At 51.2% G+C, this 19,301-nt stretch overlaps 1 protein-coding gene across 2 annotated transcripts in view; it reads right to left on the bottom strand.

The window, feature by feature from the left end:
• Nucleotides 1-19,301, bottom strand: part of LOC139746795 (uncharacterized) — a 251,551-nt gene that overhangs the window by 40,114 nt on the left and 192,136 nt on the right. The window contains exon 1 of one of the 2 annotated variants that reach the window (XM_071658346.1): nt 10,596-10,645. The exons of the other annotated variant lie outside the window; for it this stretch is intronic. Coding sequence (XP_071514447.1) covers nt 10,596-10,636 — 41 coding nt within the window. The 5' untranslated portion in view covers nt 10,637-10,645. Of the gene's footprint in view, nt 1-10,595; nt 10,646-19,301 lie in introns of those variants that run through there. 2 annotated transcript variants of the gene reach the window in all.

Genomic DNA, 19,301 nt, shown 5'->3' with positions numbered 1-19,301 from the left:
ATGGCAACAGAAGAATAATTGCCATGGGTGAGCCATGCAGATGGGGTCGCTTAAAGAGGACGGTGGCACAAATGCCTGCCGCCGCCGGCACCGCTGCTGCTGCTGCTCCTCCTCCTGCAGGTGGCACGGCTGCCTCCTCCTCCTCCTCCTGCTACAAGTGGCACAACTGCTGCTGCTGCTGCTCTTGTTCTTACCTGCCAGGCACCAGACGTCGGAGCCAGCAGGGTGGACCCTCTACAAAACAAATGACGACAAGACGCACAAACAGAGACACTGACAGACAGACACACACACCACACACACACACACACACGTGAGAACGTTATCTGGAAGGTGTCGGCCCCGTGGTGATCCTGAACAGCCACCACAACAGATAAGGGGAGGCTGGAGTTATCGCCCGGGCATTTCCTACCATGCAGTCCACCTTCTCCTCACAGTAGACGTGATGGCTCACTTTACACCACACCGTCCGCCTCCTCCCACCCCCTCCTCCTCGAGGTGGACCTCCAAGAACATCAAGGATCACGTATATATCCCGCCGCCCTCAGATCCTCAGCTTGGCCTGTTGAAGCGCCACCAGAGCTTCACGCCATCAAACAACAACTGTATGATCTCCCGGTTAACAAGTCCTGCTCCCACTAACTGTCCGACGGTGGTAGAGTCATTACTGACCTCGCTCAACAGGTCAACATGATCAGCAGTTTTGTACCAGCGGTTATCACAGTCCGTAATCAAGCTTGTTATCATGCATTTCTGTTATCGACTGGGAGTCCTGGTAGCGCGCTGGAGGACCTACCCGCTCCAAACAGGAGGAGGTGTGTGTGTGTGTGTGTGTGTGTGTGTGTGTGTGTGTGTGTGTGTTAGGAGATAAGTGGGGGAGGGTCTGCACCCCTCACGGCTCCACACACACACACACACACACACACTGCCTCCATTCGTCTCTTATCGTCGACCAGATATGCCGGAGTCGCCGACCTTGTCACGGCCAAAAAGACGTTGCCGCAGGGGGAGTGGCTGCTCCTCCTCCCACACCTCACAACCCGCCACTCACACCCTCATCGGTATGTCTCACAGCGCCCCACACCCCAACCCCACACCACACGACCTTCGTCATAACCTTACGAGAGCTACCGTACACTCGCTCACAACACACACAGGTGAGGAAGTACCACCGTCGTATTAAAATCCAGAACCTCACATTCCTCCATCCACCCCCCCCTACTCTCTCTCTCTCTCTCTCTCTCTCTCTCTCTCTCTCTCTCTCTCTCTCTCTCTCTCTCTCATGCCTGGCTCAAGGACCTGACCAGACCTGACCTAACCTTACGTACGCCTTCCCATGACCCTGCACACACGACCATGGTACCATGCCATGTCCCCAGACCCTACCATAGTACCATACCATGTCTCCAAGCCGTACAATGGTACCATACCTGTCTCTAAGCCCTATCATGGTACCATACCATGTCCCCAGATCCTACCATGGTACCATACCATGTCTCCAAGCCGTACAATGGTACCATACCTGTCTCTAAGCCCTACCATGGTACCACACCATGTCCCCAGACCCTACCATGGTATCATACCATGTCTCCAAGCTCTACCATGATACCACACCATGTCTCCAAGCCTTACCATGATATCATACCTTGTCTCCAAGCCTTACCATGATACCATACCATGTCCCAGAATCTACTACCATGGTACCCGGCCCTACCATGAGCCACCATGGGTTCGGCAGGCAGGGGAGACAAAGCATCAAGCAGCAACACAAAGAAGTATTTCCTTTGAAGACTGTCAGACAACAAGGCATCAAGTCTGGTGTAATTAGAGCCAGCGGAGCAGGGGTTAGGTTGCTGTGGGGAGGAGGAGGAGGAGGAGGAGGAGGAGTTTAAACTGCACAACCTCACTATCAAACCTCACGATGTAGCCACGGTTATTACAGAACCTCGCTGTAACAACAGCAAACTATGGAAACTCACTATAGCAACAGTGCATTATTGAACCTCACTGTAAGAACGGTAAATTGCAGAACCTGACTACAGCACGGTAACCTACAGACCCTGACTACGGCAACGGTAAACTACAGAACCTGACTACAGCAACGGTAAACTACAGAACCTGACTACAGCAACGGTAAACTACAGAACCTGACTACAGCAACGGTAAACTACAGAACCTGACTACAGCAACGGTAAACTAAAGACCCTGACTACAGCACTGGTAACCTACAGAACCTGACTACAGCAACGGTAAACAATCGATCTTCACTACATACAGAGCCTCAACTACAGCAACAGTAAACAACAGAACCTCACCAGAGCACCAATAATACATCAGCAGTAGACAAAAATCTCCCACAATGTCTGTGTTACAGTCAGTAAACTAATGTAAACCTCTCGAGGCTTGAAGCACCTATTCTGAAGAGGTTACCACAGCATGTGAGAGGCAGATGGAGCGCTCCTCTCCCTGGGGTCAGCTAACCATGTACTCCGGACTGCGTCATCAAGAGATTATGTCTACTGTACTTTACCATCATCATCATCATCATGTTTACTCTCTCTCTCTCTCTCTCTCTCTCTCTCTCTCTCTCTCTCTCTCTCTCTCTCTCTCTCTCTCTCGTGTTGAATAGGGTATCGAATATGTAAATACTGCGTAAACAATGCGTTCTTCCGTATTACACAGGGTGTAGCGGAGATGAAGGTGCTTACAACAGGTCTTACCCCGTGTGTAGTGCAGACGATAAGGTGTATTATACACCTAGATGGTGTAGCACTGATCATAGGTTGTATTATAGGCCTACACCCCGGGTGTAGTGCAGATCACAGGGTTTATTGTAGACCTACACCCCGGGTGTAGTGCAGCTCACATGGTGTATTATAGGCCTACACCCGGGTGTAGTGCAGATCGCAGGGTGTATTATAGGCCTACACCCCGGGTGTAGTGCAGAGCACAGGGTGTATTACAGGCCTACACCCTAGCAGTAGCACTGATCATGGGACATACCTCCCACAGGAGGGTATGCTAATCATGGGAGTATATCACGTACGCGTTATGTATCATGGGCAGAATACACACCCTGCCCTGCAGGCTCCAAGGGCCACGCCCAAACCAGCTACGTGGCGCCCCTCCCACGGGGGTCAGGAGGCATGGCAAATACATCAAACACATCAGGCCACCACCAGCCGAGTAATGCTGATGATGTTGTTGTTGATGTTGTAGATGTTGTTGTTGATGTTGTTGATGATGTTGTTGATGATGTTGTTGTTGATGTTGTTGATGATGATGTTGTTGTTGATGCTGTCATCAAAGGTCTGACCTGTGTTGTGTGTCAAGACGTGTGTGTGTGTGTGTGTGTGTGTGTGTGTGTGTGTGTGGGAGGTGGGAGGAGCATAGCTGGGCTGGTACAGATGGGAGGAGGAGGAGGGAGGTGGTACAACACCCGACATCAGCTGTCTGGTGTTGTTGTTGTGATCAGCTGTCTGGTGTTGTCATCGGCTGAGCACCGCGTGTCTGGTGAGGGAAGGTGGGGAGGGGAAAGGGGGGTGGGTTGGGTTAGGTGATCTGGGGAAGGGGGGGGAGAGGGAAGGGGACGCCTGGCATGCTTATAAAAGTAATTAACTGCAACAACACACACACACACACACACACCACTCTCGCCTCCTCCACCTGCCACTCCCTCCCTTCCTCCATCCCATCTCCATCACCCGACTGCTCCCCTCACCTTCCTCCATCCCATCTCCATCACCCAAATGTCTCCATCTTTGTCACCTCTCTCCATCTCTGTTCGCCCCCTTTCTTCCTTTCCATTCCTCTTCCAGATTATCCTACATATCCACAATTCTTTACCCACACAATTCTGTTCCTGCCTTCGTAAACATGTGTGTCACCTCGCTTACGACAGATGTGTCTCGACACAGCCGTACGACACCGACGCAAGATGCGTCAGTGTATAAAATGCTGGTATGAGGCACATACAAGATATGTCAGTATAAAACTGTCATACAAGAATCGGGAAAGATGTATCAGTATATGGTTGTTGTACGGCTCGGGCAAGATATAGCAATATAATGTTGGTATATCCTACACCAGCATATAAGAAATCATCCAGTCATCACGCACAATTCCCATCCACATGATCAAAAAGTCAAGGTCGACAGACGCAAGCAGCGTTATCCCTCTATGGCAACTAAAACACTCGGCCAAGTAGAGTTAGGGGAACTTCAGATGCATACAAGATGCAGTCTCAGACAGTCTGGCTGATCAAGCACCATGAGAAACAGCCTGGCCAAGTATCGAGGGGACGTCACACACACAAACCCCCCAACCCCCCAAATGAAATAGGCCCCAGCAAGGAACCCTTGGGTAAACCTACAGAAAACTAAATCTAAACGGCTTTCCCTTCCTTGGCACGGCAGCGTCAGGAACATATGCAAAATGGCCTCATTCGCACACATCCCTCTATCCTGACTTCACGTACACGTACAGTGTATGGAAACCAGCGCCTACCATCCACCCTCAGCGAGGAGCCGAGCCTGACATGTACACAATACGACCTCTGGCAATATTCACCTAATCAATGGCAGACGCCACGATTTATCCTTTTTATTCCCACCTGCGACGGAGCCAAGGTAGTGCACCGTCCTGGGAGAACGACTCATGACGCACCTCCCAACTGCGCAGTGTTAACCTCTGTGGCAAACGTAATACGTTCAGCCAGATGGTACGACCCTCAAGCACGATGGTACGACCCTCAAGCACGAAGGTACGACCCTCAAGCACGAAGGTACGACCCTCAAGCACGAAGGTATGTCCCTAAGTAAAAGATAGTAGGGCCTTTAAGCACGAAGGTACGGCCCTTAAGCATGGCTGTACGGCCCTTAAGCAAGACAGTAAGGCCCTTGAGCACGACGACAGCACAACCCTTAATCATGACAGCGCCTTCTACGACCTAACCCTTTCGTCAAGGTCCGTCCCTGACATATGGAACGTAGATCCCATGGAAGGGGTCAGGGCGCCCTCACTCGACCTGCAACGGACCCGAGGGCCTGGTAACGTGTCCAGCATCCACCACGCACAGGACCTGCCTCAACCCCGTGACCCGTGAGGACAGGTCATCCACCTTCCGCCATCCACATGACCTTGATGTACCCCCCCCCCCCCCTGCATGACACCTTGCATGGCAACCCTGCCTTCCCAGCAACCTGTGGCCTGGCAGCCGAGGTCACGAGGCCAGTGACGTCAGCCGAGGCGCACGAGGTCATCAGAGATCACCACGAGGCTCGGTCTTGACCTCACTGAAGGACGAGCATAGCAACTTCGAGGTGGACCTTCAACACAACATGGGGTATCTCACGGCTAAATTTACATATCTGAAGAATATATATATACATATATATATATATATATATATATATATATATATATATATATATATATATATATATATATATATATTTCTCCCGCCATGAACCTCGGAACCAACATCATTAGAAGCAACTGTCCATCCCCCAACACGAATCCACTTCTTTTTCTTTTTTTCCCCCACGGAAAACTTGTGGCTTTCCAGCGCTCCTGCCGAGTCATCCATTCAGGTCTTTCCACGGTTGCTGGGAAAAAGATTCGCTGTTAAAAAGGTGTTCCCGGGGCCTGCTGGAGGAGGCGGTCCTCCTCGCCAGTATTGGACGTCCTCCAGCCACGTCCTCCAGGCCTGGGTCTGGACGATGGATGGGCCCGAAGCTGCTCCTCCCTTTCAATGGGTTAAATTTCTCTCTCTCTCTCTCTCTCTCTCTCTCTCTCTCTCTCTCTCTCTCTCTCTCTCTCTCTCTCTCTCTTCTCTCTCTCTCTCTCTGTCTTTTCTACTGAAACTTAAAATGGTGGGGAGACTATGAACCAAGAGTGAGCAAGACGACCTGCATGACGGGACGACCCTTGAACACGACGGTTCAAACCGGCATGAACACTTAGCACGACAGGACCTAACCTTGAGAGGGGTCAGGGTTAATGGCCTTGCTATCATACCCAAGGGCCGTACCGTCGTGCACTCACCAGGTGGGTATACCTCGAGGGGGTCTTCATCCCCCACAGCCACAGCTGGGCTCAGGCACCTGGGTTGGGTTGTTGGTCGACCAAGCTCTTGGAAGCCGCAGCCCTCAGGCCCACATAGCCCCCCACAGCCTGGCTGGTCTGGTGTGCTATGTACTATGTCTAGCGCACTCATGACCTTCTCTACCGTGCATCCCAGGCTGTTCCTGACGGTAGATGGCAAGTTATTGAAGTCTTGGGCACCGGATGTTTACAGTCTTCTCTCTCTTCGTGCATATGACACCTTCGGATTTCAGGAGGTAGTGTTTTCAGAAGTCTTCCACGCCTGTCGTGGCAGTAGGATGTTATTTCAGAATGTATGTAGGGAACAAGACCTTCCAGGACATCTGTCGTCTTCACTCTAGGGAGTATAGTTTCAGTGATTTCAGTAGTTCCCAGTTATTTAGATCCTTTACCACATTAATATGGGTTGTGAAAGATAGATGGACACTTTCTAAATTCACAATTTCGCCCGCCTTGTAGAGTTATGTCAGAACACAGAAATTCTCAATTCGTGAAGGAATTTTTGCCTTGAATATCATCATCAATGGTTTTCTTTCCTTTGTCTTGAAGGTCCGCAGGATCCAGCCTGCCATCCTTCTACATGAGGCAGCCGTTGTTTTGTCGTGTGCACTGATGATTAAGTTTTCTTTATTTCCAGAGCTTCAACAATCGTATCATGATGGTCCAGCAACTGAGATAGGCAAGATCTTCATGTTCTGAAACCATGTTGTCCTGAACCTAAGACTCTTTCGAAGGCTTTAATGATGTAATACGTTAACGCTTATCGGTCTACAGCATCTAGGATTGCTTTGCTTCCACGTTTGAGGCGTGGAGCAACGTGGGTCAGTTTCAGACTCTCAGGAATGATGCTACAATCTAGACATTTTCTCCAGAGGGTCATTAATGAGCGTGCTAGAGGTGACACGCATTTCTAAATGAAGACTGAGATCCATGAATCCGGGCCCGAGGCTGAGTGCAAGGGCATATGCTCTCAATGCCCTCTCGAACTCTGTGAGTCGAGGTGGTGATGCGTGGCATGTGTACACCTGGGGGAGTACTGTTTCAGAGGGAATGTGTTGGATCCTACCATCGTGCTCAAGGGTTGGACAACAATGCCCCCAAAGCTCCACATGGGACGACGCTACACTGGCGTCCGCTGGTGACCTTACCTCCCTCCTCTCTTGACCCCCCCACCACCACCTCCCGCCTCCAGCACTTACCCTCACCTCTCCCGTCTCATCCAAACATCTCGTTTCTTTCCTTTGTTCCCATCCTGCTCTGATCTCCCCCCTACGTCTGGTTCATTCCCCTGACCTGCCCGGCGTTTCAATGCTTCGCTTGGCTTGCTGTCTGAGTTCTGTGTTTACTCTGACCTCACCCATACCTAACACTCTTGGGTCTTTTCTGTGTAGGTCTCTCTCTCTCTCTCTCTCTCTCTCTCTCTCTCTCTCTCTCTCTCTCTCTCTCTCTCTCTCTCCTGCAGGCGGAGGCACCTGACATACAGTATCTGGAGGCCACATCTCTGACGCGCGTCTCCCGCGTTATGATCACTGACGCCGCCATCCCGTCACTGGTGCCTGACCTGATTCCTCCCCTGGCCTTCTGCATCGGCCACATGGACTATTTCCCTCCCTTGAACTTCGTGTAAACATACCTATATATGCGCGCCCTGCGTCCTACGTGTCCATACAGACACGAACGGCCATGTTACCTGGCCACTTGGCTGCAGAAGGCATGTCGTTCAAGCCTCCCTAAAAGGTGATGAGGAGTGAGGAACTCCCCGCTCCAGCAGGCAGATCCCAATCCTGACTACACAAGCATTTCCATGCTCGCTGTACCTCAGCATAGGCTCTCCCTACGGCAGCGTGGGCGTCCTGCATGAACCCCACACATACCAACACCAGTCTTTACCCCTCAGTCCTGCCGCCTCATCCTGCACCGTAATGCTCTTCTTACCGGCTAAATGTGTGGGAGGATCAGCCATCTACAGTGTTAAAGACAAGTAATTCTTCGATTCCTCGTGAATGCTGTCACTGTAATGCCCTCCACCTCGCCACGCCATCAACCTTCTGGGGTGATGTCCTCCCGTACCAGCGAGCTAAGGTCACCACACTACCCTCCTACTGTTAGATCTGCAGTATCCACGTGCACTTAACACAAATAAACTTAAAACATCTCCAGAACTCGACATTTTCAACTCAGTCTTAAAAAAAAAAAATCATTTAACAATATGCTGTCAAAATACACAAGTTTAAAATTTAAAGGTAACGTTCGACAATATGTCCACTGGACATGCAGTAACTTTATACAGGTACCTTCCACCACCGACTGTGCTCGATATAAAATCAATCTTTTTAAAGATATCTTTCCACTCCCGGGGATCTAGACCCACACACACACACACACACACACACGTTTACCGCTACCTGAAGAGTTGGGGCAGGTGGAGACCCTTACCCAAGTCGCTGTTTATTTTCGGCCGGGATTCGAACCCAGGTACTTCTGCGACCGAGACGACCTGCCGGTAGGAGGGGGAGAGACCGTACCAGTTTAAGATGCTTGGGCCGTGAGTCACGGACCCCGCCCTCCGCCTGAGTCACTCGTCTGCCAGGGGAGAGTCGGTCGGTGAGTTAATCCCGTTAGTCATTCACATCAGACATCATCCAACAGTCTTAATTAAGATTAAACAGTCTTCGTCAAACGAGTATGAAGTGTACTCATGATAACCCATATCTTGAGTCTGTTATGAACGAGTCTTAACGAGCAGGTGTTGAGAGGTGTGGCGATGCCCCATGCCTGCTCCCCTGCTGGCGCCCTTCCTCTCATCCCACCCTGGCCTGTCCACAGACCACCACCCTGAAGCGCCCACCTCGCCCTCTGCCAGCCTCCCTGTGCCAAGCGGTTCGTGGGCGTCACCACACTGTACGTACGTCATCGCAGCCCATTACGTCACCCTGCTCCCCTCAGTGTCAACAAACATGTGAATCATTAAGGCAGGTAGCATCTCCCGGACCAGCGCCTCTCCTTACTCCGGCCTGCACACCTGACGAAGGACAGGTCCTCACACACCTGATCTGTGTCGTGTGTTACATATGTTTTATATATACATGTCATCGTCACACCACTCCTACAACCTGCCTCATATATAATACTCTACTTTCCATACACATAGGTACAGACCCAACGTGTAATACATATATATGTACTCATTAAATAAACACATGGGGCGCTCAACTCAGCTACGTAACACATTATATTCCCCAGCATCTATCTACCAGTAGATAGACACGGAGGTTGACGGTGTGGCCTTTAAAATCTAGCCCAGCCCCGAGGCTGCGACAGCTGCTGCTGGGGCGAGGGTAAATAAAGTGATCAAGAGCTGAACCAGACGCGTCTCGACGAACACAGCCGCCAGAGACCACGCCGCTGCAACGCTTGGCAGAGCCAGGACCGGCGGAGGCTACCGTGCAGTGGACCAGGTAACGTGCCACACTCGGGGGAGCGGAGGCAGGAAGGAAGGGAGGAAGGTGAGGCAACACACACACACGCTGGCCCTCCGATAGCCTGCCAAAGAACCCCAGTATTTCTGATCCTTCCTGCAACACCAGCAGCAGTGTGTGTGTGTGTGTGTGTGTGTGTATAATTACCTGTTAGCTAACAGATGCGACACACTGGGTGCAGGAAGACAGCCACTAGACGACTGAATGTACATAAAGAGGACGAACTGTCCTTACCCAACCTGGACGCCACACCCAGGGCTCTGCCGCTCCTGCCGCCGTGTGTGAGGGATCGGTCGTCAGCACACCCACCCACCCTCCCTCCTACGCTACTAGGCTCCTCTGCCCCACCTCAAGGCTGACGCTAACAGCAAGCTGGCACCGAGGAGCTACAACCTGGCGAAGGACGTAACTCTTGAAGCTACTTGCCTCGCGTGAGTGACCTAGGGGCCCGGGAGTGGCTACCGTCACTCACAGCGACACCGTTAACTTAAAATGTGCGCCGCCCGGTAACTCTGGGAGGCACCCGTCACTCCAGAGTGGAAGCCGTAACATAAAGGAGTGCCACACCAATGAGTTGCAGGGTAAGTACTCTGCACCACTACTACATCACCTCATCAATTACAGACACACACACACACACACACGATCGAAATATAAGCAATAAGATGTGGCCCCACGAGTGCAGAACTCCGTACTGTACACACGGGGAATGATAAACATGTGATCACTCTCACATACTCCAGTACCCACAGAGACAACATGTCAACCACATAAACACGACCATACATCATTATACATCTGACTACCGTACAGATGTATTTTTGTAACGGCCATACATCATAATACATCAGACTACAGTACAGATGTATTTTTGTAACGGCCATACATCATAATACATCAGACTACAGTACAGATGTATTCTTGTAACGGCCATACATCATAATACATCAGACTACAGTACAGATGTATTCTTGCGTCACTGTCTGCGTGGCCAGATGGTGGCAGTAATACCTGCTGGAGCCACCTGAGGGACGGCTGGTCCAGGTCTGCATCAGCCTCACCTGAAAAGAGAAGAGAATATGGTCACTTCACATAGCCCACCTCACCCCTCAAACATCAGTCAATAGTTATATAGAAATCACTTTATCCTCAACATAGAGAAAAATATGAATTTATAAAAGACAACTGAAAAATTAAAGATCATAAATGGGTGAAAGTGAAAATCCAAACCACAGACGTCTGGGAAATTCACCAGGATTCTCGACAGCGAAACTTGGGGAAGAAAAAGAGAGAAAAAAAAATCTGACAAAAGTGAACAATTGTGGAGAAGCGTCGCCAGCGGGAGCACCTACCCGTCCTCCACCCACACCCAGGTCCGACACCATCGGTAAACATGGGTCAATTTAACCAGGTTATCTGCACCATCGACGCATGCCTCGCCCGCGCCGTGTGGCTCATGGTTACGGCAGACGCCAGGTATGTGTCGAGTGGCAGGATGACGAGGGCCACGTCGAGGTGGGGGACGTGTTAGACGAGGGACACGTTAAGGTGGGGGACGTGTTAGACGAGGGCCACGTCGCGAGGAGGGAGCGGAGGACGAGTCAGACGAGGACCGCGTCATGATGGAAGAGGCTGATGGTGGCCGGGACGATGGACGGGGTCAGTGACCCTTCACGTTACCAAGACTTTCCTCCTCCAAACAGAGTGATGAATGATCCCGCCACCAGAGTGTGTGTAACCCTACCTACCTACCTCTGTACTCACTCCTCACACGACGCATGCGCGCCCCCCCAGCTCCTGTGTGGGTCGGGGATACAGTCCCGCTATCATGACGTTATGTCCGGTGATGTATATATTGACTGGGAGGCCCCTGGGGTATGTGGGCGTGTTCTGGTGATGAGCGTAGCAGGCCCAAGCCCCCCAGCCCCCTCGGCTCATCACCTCGCCCTCTCAACACCCCGTGTCTCCTGGACCAACAGGGACGTCTCCCCCCGGGGCTAAACACACACACACACACACACACACGGTCCTAAACACACCCCATTCAACGCCCATTTGACACGGACGAGCTTCCACCAGACAGACAACTCCCAGTAGTACACCAGTTTACCAAGTTTCCCTGCAGGAGAACCGACCGTACTCAGCCAACTGGAGACAAATTGTAGCCAGACATGAGCGAGGACTGTAACTGCTTGTCACAAGGCCCGGGCGAGGATGGAAGTGGGATGTAGGGCGAAGAGGAGTTAGCAAGACGCCCTCGACAGTCTTCCGGTATTTTACTAGGAGCGGCTGGGGTGAATAAATAAAGGGAGGGTGTTGTGAGAGGGGGAGGGAAGCTAGCGACTCCCAGCCTCTCCCAGAACGGGTCTGAGTTCCCTGCCTCACCCTACGCTGATGGTCTGTCGCAGTAACGCATACGCGCCTTCCATACGCTACAGATCTGTAACATATACCCTGTACTGCCCCTGCTTTATGACCTGTGCCTCTTTACATCGGGTTAATCCGCTGGCCAGATCCACTGGGGCTGCCTCCTTCCTGAGTACCTCCATTACATAACGTAGGAACACGTTCTACCAACTCCCTGTTACTAACATTAGTCGTGGGATAAAAACCTGTGTCTCTGTCGTGGTGTCTGACGGCAATATTTACTTTTACCCCCGATATGCTGCAGTGATCTAGCCAGCTGCCCCGACACTGCACGTGGTGTTCAACACACCACACACTGGCCGGTCGTGTCCCACACATACACAGTTCCCACACACACACACGTCCCCCCACACTATCACCCCGACATCCCCTCCCCCACACACACACACACACACGTCCTCCCACACTATCACCCCGACATCGCCTCCCCCACACACATATACACACGACCCAACAGCCAACAAGTTCCCCATGACACCAATGACCGAACCCGGCACATTATACGACCCATGCCATGATCACCTCGATATGAAGCATGGGGTCTTCTATGTCCCTCCCATGTACACAACACCAGGGCCTCCCTCCCATGTACACAACACCAGGGTATCCCTCCATGTACACAACACCAGGGTATCCCTCCCATGTACACAACAGCAGGGCATCCCTCCCATACCAGGGCATCCCCCCACGTACACAACACCAGGGCATCCCCCCCACGTACACAACACCAGGGCATCCCTCCCACGTACACAACACCAGGGCCTCCCTCCCACGTACACAACACCAGGGCATCCCTCCCACGTACACAACACCAGGGCCTCCCTCCCACGTACACAACACCAGGGCCTCCCTCCCACGTACACAACACCAGGGGGTCGAGGACATTACAGTGTGCTTGACGTGTACTTCCCCCTCCCTCCCTCCTACCTTACCCCACTCTGGCGACATTCTCACCCCGCTCCCCACGTCCACCCTTGACCTGAACCGTGACTTTATAACGGAATCACGGACAAGGACGGACGCCGCTGGCGCATACACCTGCCAGCGAGCAACATACCAACACATCAAATGACAACTCTCACCACATCAACCTCTCAAGCTGTAGAACACTACATGGAAATCACAGGACTCCTCCACGACCCAGACCTACGACCACACACACGACCCACAGCACAGGCGTCAACGACCCAGCAAGTGTGGGCCGTGGGAGGAAGGGCCACGGCACACGGGGCGGCCTACGGTGGGAGGGAAGTGCGACAGGTCCACCCCACCCGACCCACCACTCGTGGGTACATCTACCATACCACCCTCCACCCGCATCCTCCTTAGGGCCTGACACTAACGACAGAGGGACACACCACACTTTCCCTGAAGGGTAGCAACGACGGGTGGCAGGGTCCGCCACCCGCGCCACACAACATCCGCTCACACACACACACACACACACACACACACACATTCCTCCACTCTCCCCCCTTACATACACTCCTGTACCCATGAAATAATCTCCACCCACCCCCTACACATAGTCCTGCTTCACCCAATACATATTCCTGTAAACACACACACACACACACACACACACACACACACACACACACTACCCCGCGTCATGCTAGTGTATGATTGGTAGGTGATCATACCACAGTATGACTGGTAGGTGACCATGCTACACGAGATGGTAGTTAGATAATCATGATTGGTAGTTGTGATCGTACTGTATCTCTACATTGTTGTGGGTTGAGCTGTGTTACCTGAGCTGCTCAAGGAATGACTCATCACCCCTAGCCCATTTTCTATATCATCAGCAACCTCATCAACACCCGACGCTTGTCGACGTCATGACGTATCTCGTCGTAAGTGACGGACGCGCTACGTTTTCTGTCGTCATTACTGAGGTTAAGCATTGTCCCTCCCGCGGCAAACTGACCGTTGGCTCGTGTGATACTCAGCGTGTGGAGTGGAGCAGTAGTTCTTATGGGGAGGTTGATGGGGTTGTTATAATGGTTGAGGATGTGAGGTGGGTCTATGGGAGGATGGGTTTTAGCATGGGTGGGTCGACCTGGGCGGTGTGGGGGGAGCTGGCCAAGTTGGTATATCTCCCTCCTCTGTTGTCTGTAGGGAGGACCAGGAGTTTGTGGGTGTGTGTGTGTGTGTGTGTGTGTGTGTGTGTGTGTGTGTGTGTGTGTGTGTGTGTGTGTGAGTGAGTGAGTGTGTGTATGTGTGTGTGTGTGTGTGTGTGTGTGTGTGTGTGTGTATGTGTGTGTGTGTGTGTGTGAGATTTCCACCATCACATTACCAGGAAGGGGTTATGTCTGACCCCATTACCCTGTCACTCCCCATTACCTACGGCAGCAAGGGGGCGGCGGCCTGCTGCTCCCTCCGTCAGGGAGACAATGGAAGGAAAACGGCAGAGCAGCTGCTCATACGAGGAAGCCAGACCTGGCAGCCACAGGGAAAGGTTTATATGTGTGTATGTGTGTGTGTGTGTGTGTGTGTGTGTGTGTGTGTGTGTGTGTGTGTGTGTGTGTGTGTGTGTGTGTGATCATGCCTGGAGTAGCTACATAATGTAGTCCTCACCACACATCTTGCTTGATCCACCACGTTGTTGTCACCTGCAGCCCCTCCTCCCCACCCCACACACACACACACACACACACACACGTCTCCTATAATCGTCTATAATGCGCTCGTCCCACACTCTACACAGAGCCACGCATCCAGTTTTCTCCTGTAAGTTCCACTGTTCATTCCAGTGCTCGTGCGTTCACTGCAAGACTCGTGTGTACACTGCTGGGTTCGCGTGTTCACTGCAAGTCTCGTATGTTCACTGCTGGGTTTGTGTGTTCGCTGCTGGGTTCATGTGTTCACTGCTGGGTTCGTGTGTTCACTGCTGGCTTTGTGTGTTCGCTGCTGGGTTCATGTGTTCACTGCTGGGTTCGTGTGTTCACTGCAAGTCTCGTGTGTTCACTGCTGGGTTCGTGTGTTCACTGCTGGGTTCATGTGTTCACTGCAAGTCTCGTGTGTTCACTGCTGGGTTCGTGTGTTCACTGCTGGGTTCATGTGTTCACTGCAAGTCTCGTGTGTTCACTACTAGGCTTGTGTGTTCACTGCATAAGTGTTTCACATTTCGATGGTCCGAAGAAGAAGTCACCCACTATCCATTCTTTTCAGACTCCCAAATATATAAATAACATTTCCCTGTATTCCCTGGAATACAGATTTATATAGCCTGTTCCTTTCATTATACATGTATTTGCAAAATACATTTCTTTTTCAATACTTTCTGTTTGCAGCCTTGCGTCTATCATCATACACTTTCTCTTCGTGATAGATAGTCCAGGTCTATCGATACCTCGTGATAATTCACGTGTTCCATTCTCGCAACCTCACTTATAAAAGTGCTGCTGGATTCTTTACACTTTACTGACTTTACCCCACTTACATGGCGCCTACACAACACAGCAATATTCAACCGAGTCATTTTTTTTTCTCTGTAAAGTCCACAATGAACACACTCATTCTCAACTTTCAATCTCTCCTTGTGAAAGTTCTCATTGTCATACCAATCAGCATTAATTGACTCGAAAGTGAAATGTTTTCAGCGTGTCAGAGCGGAGTCCACAACCCAACTCTGACATTCCCTCCACTCTCCCATCTCCTCCTCCACTACTGCGCCCATGTAAGGCCCTACCATCCAGTCGCTACTCGAGCCTCCACTTGCTTCCTGGAAGGCATCTTCAAATTCTATCATGTTCTCGTAAATACAGCTGGAAATTAAAGCCTTCGTTTTTCTTTTTCTCTCTTTACGTTGGAGGTTCCAGTCACGGACGGAAGCCCACATCAAGGCCAGGCGTTGATTGAAGTATAGAAAGGATTATAAAGGGCAATAAGTCGAGACGAGGGAAATGCCATAGCTTCTATACTGACTTGTGTTGTTGTGTAACATGTCATCATACATTCTAACATACCTCAGTCTGTGTCTATCATCATCATCATCAATATGTGATCATACATTCTAACATACCTCAGTCTGTGTCTATCATCATCATTATCATCAACAGTGCTACACATAACCCAGTTCGCACCATCATCATCAAACATCACCATGTACACACAGGGCCACGCTGGTTTAACTACTCTGAACTGCTTGTTTGTTTGTTTATTTATTGTTTGTTTGCTTGTTTGTTTGTTTGTTGTGGTCATACCTTCATCTGTCCGGCTTTATCTCCTGCTCTGCTTCCCTACCTTCTGTAACTCGCTCACATACGAGAGAGAGATGAAATAAAAAATAGTCAGATAACATATATGTGTATATATATATATATATATATATATATATATATATATATATATATATATATATATATATATATATATATATATAGATGGATAACTTTGACAGATAGAAAGATACATAGACAGAGATAATAGAAAGTGCACACAGGTAGAGAGAGAGAGAGAGAGAGAGAGAGAGAGAGAGAGAGAGAGATGAGAGAGAGAGGCTACCCAACCAAGGGTCGTCGTGTTCGCGCGCGGTCCACACGACACAAGCACGACGCATGATGGGCAGGAATTAGTGTGGAGGAACTTGCTTGCCAGCCTGAGACCCACCCACCAGCGGAGCCGGGCCCCGGTCTGGCGTGCACGCCCTCGCCTGCACTCCTCCGTCACCCCCCGCCAGATGAAACTGGTTATGAAACACCCCCCCACACACACACCCTGCTTCACCACTCGCCTCATGAAACAAGCGATGTAACTACCCCCTCACTCTGGGGTCATATATAGAGACGGTGCCACGGTCGAGGCCATCTCGGGGTGAGAGGGAGGAAGAAGAAGAAGAAGAAGGAAGAAGAAGAAGAAGAAGAAGAAGAAGAAGAAGAAGGTGCCATAAAGATTAATTTTTCGGGTGCTCCATCGCTACACAGAAACCGTGGGAAGCAGCAGCCATAAGAGAGAGAGAGAGAGAGAGAGAGAGAGAGAGAGAGAGAGAGAGAGAGAGAGAGAGAGAGAGGTACGGAAAGGGACGGCCGAAGAGAAGTGGTGGCGGGAGAACCTATAATGATACCAAAAGCTCGATTACGCTCTGGTTACTAGTGAGGTGGAGGAGGAGCCGCAGCCCCACATGGGTTAGGTTAAGGCCCATGTATATTACGGTGCAAGACTGGCTGCCATATATTACACAATAAAGTATGTTAAGTTCCCAAGTGCACTTTCGTGTAATGATCACATCATCAGGGGGGATACAAGAATATATGTGCACATGTTGGAGGCAGTCCTTCTTATCAATATGTTCTGTTAAAATGACCAGGTAACTTTTCTTCATTATCATATTCTTTCAGAATCTTGAAGGTTTATCTAACAGTCTCTATTCATATGGGCTGGGATGTTGTGTAAAATACCTCCCAGGGTTGTCTCAAAGACTCCATCTAAACCTACCCCATCATCATCACCAAGAGCGTGTGGAAAGCTCTGTGCACAAGCCGGGTACATAAGTACATAAGTCCTTCTATTACCAAATCCAAGATTACAACGTGAAAAGACAGATACTTTACGACCTCTGACCTTCCTACAATGACTCTTTTTTTTATGAAAGAGATCACCAAACCAGTTTTAAAAATACAATTACGAAAGCGATGCCCCGCAGAGCCTCGAACACAGAACCAGGGATCGAAACCCGAGACGAAGCAGTGACGATCGCTCTCACGAAACGCCACCACAAATGCTGCCGACTCCCAGTGGTGGTGGCGAAGGAAAACAAACCATCATACTTCTTTCTAGGAAAGCTGGGATCACCCTCACCCACCACGGATGCAGGTGTGTCTCGGTGATTTTCCCAGTATCAAAAAAAGTATGTATGTCTCAATGCCTGAACCACTGGTAGCTGACAGTAGAAGACGGTAGACGACGGCAGAAGACAGTAGGAGACGGTGTAGCTAACAGGTAACTAGCAGTCATAAAGATTCTCCACCAGGCACGGTCCTCACGTCGTGTGACGGGGTGTTCAACACACACACTGCTAAGGCGCAACACAAGGGCGGCCCAGAACACCAGACGTGGGCCCCACACCCTGCCTTGACCACCCTCCCTCCCCACCCACCTAGTGTGGGTCACTCCTACACTCCCACAGTGGGGACACCCCAGCCATGACGGATGCAGACACAAACAGTCCGCTTGCTTCACAAGGGCAGGAGCGCGGGGTGGCCAAGCCCCTCTATGGGTGAAGGGGGTTGGGGTAAGGCCGCCCCCATCCCCAAGCCACCTCCACGTTACGTAAACAACCATCACGGTAAACATGAGTGTGTGTGTGTGTGAACAATAACAAGGCCAACGGCGTAACGCCTCCATGGCCCCACAATCACACCGCCGTCACACGCGATCGCCGTCACAATAGACACATCTCCCGTCACCGGGTGCCACGTCGTGCACACGTGGTTCACACTTTCCCAGCCGCTGCACGGAGCAACCCTCCATCACACCATCACAATCACCAACAACCCAGTTTGCTGTTGTTGTTGTTGCTGTTGTTGTTGTTGTTGTTGTTGTTGTTCTTTTCCTTCTTGCATCCGTAGGCGTTGAACCTGCTGCCGCCCCGACCATGCATGACGGGCAACCTGGTACCTGGTCACCAGGTGAGGTGAGGGACGACCTCCTCCTCCTCCTCAACCCGGTACCAGCTCTTCATCTGGACTCTCACCTCATCTTCCTTCTATCTTCCCTCCTGGCCTTCACTTGTCTCCCCACTCTCGTGTGCCACCCCCACCTCCACCCATCTTCTCCCTCAACTCCCTTCCTTCCTCACCCACTCCATCTCTCCTCCTTCCCCCCCTATCCTTCTAGCTATCCACCACCACCCACATTTCACAGCGGCTTCTCCCGACTCCTACACCACTCGGCTAGCTTCACCCTCCAGTTCCTCCCCAGCCAACCAGAACACCCCACACACACACTCTCCTCCCACCTGCCACAGGACGCAGTAACCCTAGCCCCTCACCTCTGGGGGCAGTAGCCCTTGCCCCACTCATCTCTGGGGGTAGCAGTAGCCCCCGGTCAGGCCCTCCTGCCGCCACAGTGATAGAGACATTCCCCTCACGATCACCTGTGTTGCCGTACATCCCAGCCCCCTTCCCTTCCCTCCCCTTCCACAACAACCCATCATCCATGGAGCCAACAACACCCTCACCTTCACCTAGCATCCTCCTCCTCCTCCTCCTCTCACTTTCCCTGAACCTTCCTCACTCTCCCTCATTTTCACACTCCTTCCCGAACAATCCCTAAATGTTTCCACTC

The sequence above is a fragment of the Panulirus ornatus genome, chromosome 66, assembly GCF_036320965.1.
Source record: "Panulirus ornatus isolate Po-2019 chromosome 66, ASM3632096v1, whole genome shotgun sequence".
In the NCBI taxonomy this organism is placed as follows: domain Eukaryota; kingdom Metazoa; phylum Arthropoda; class Malacostraca; order Decapoda; family Palinuridae; genus Panulirus; species Panulirus ornatus.
The sequence above is the reverse complement of the archived record's forward strand: the minus strand, read 5'-3'. Positions and strand labels throughout refer to the sequence as shown.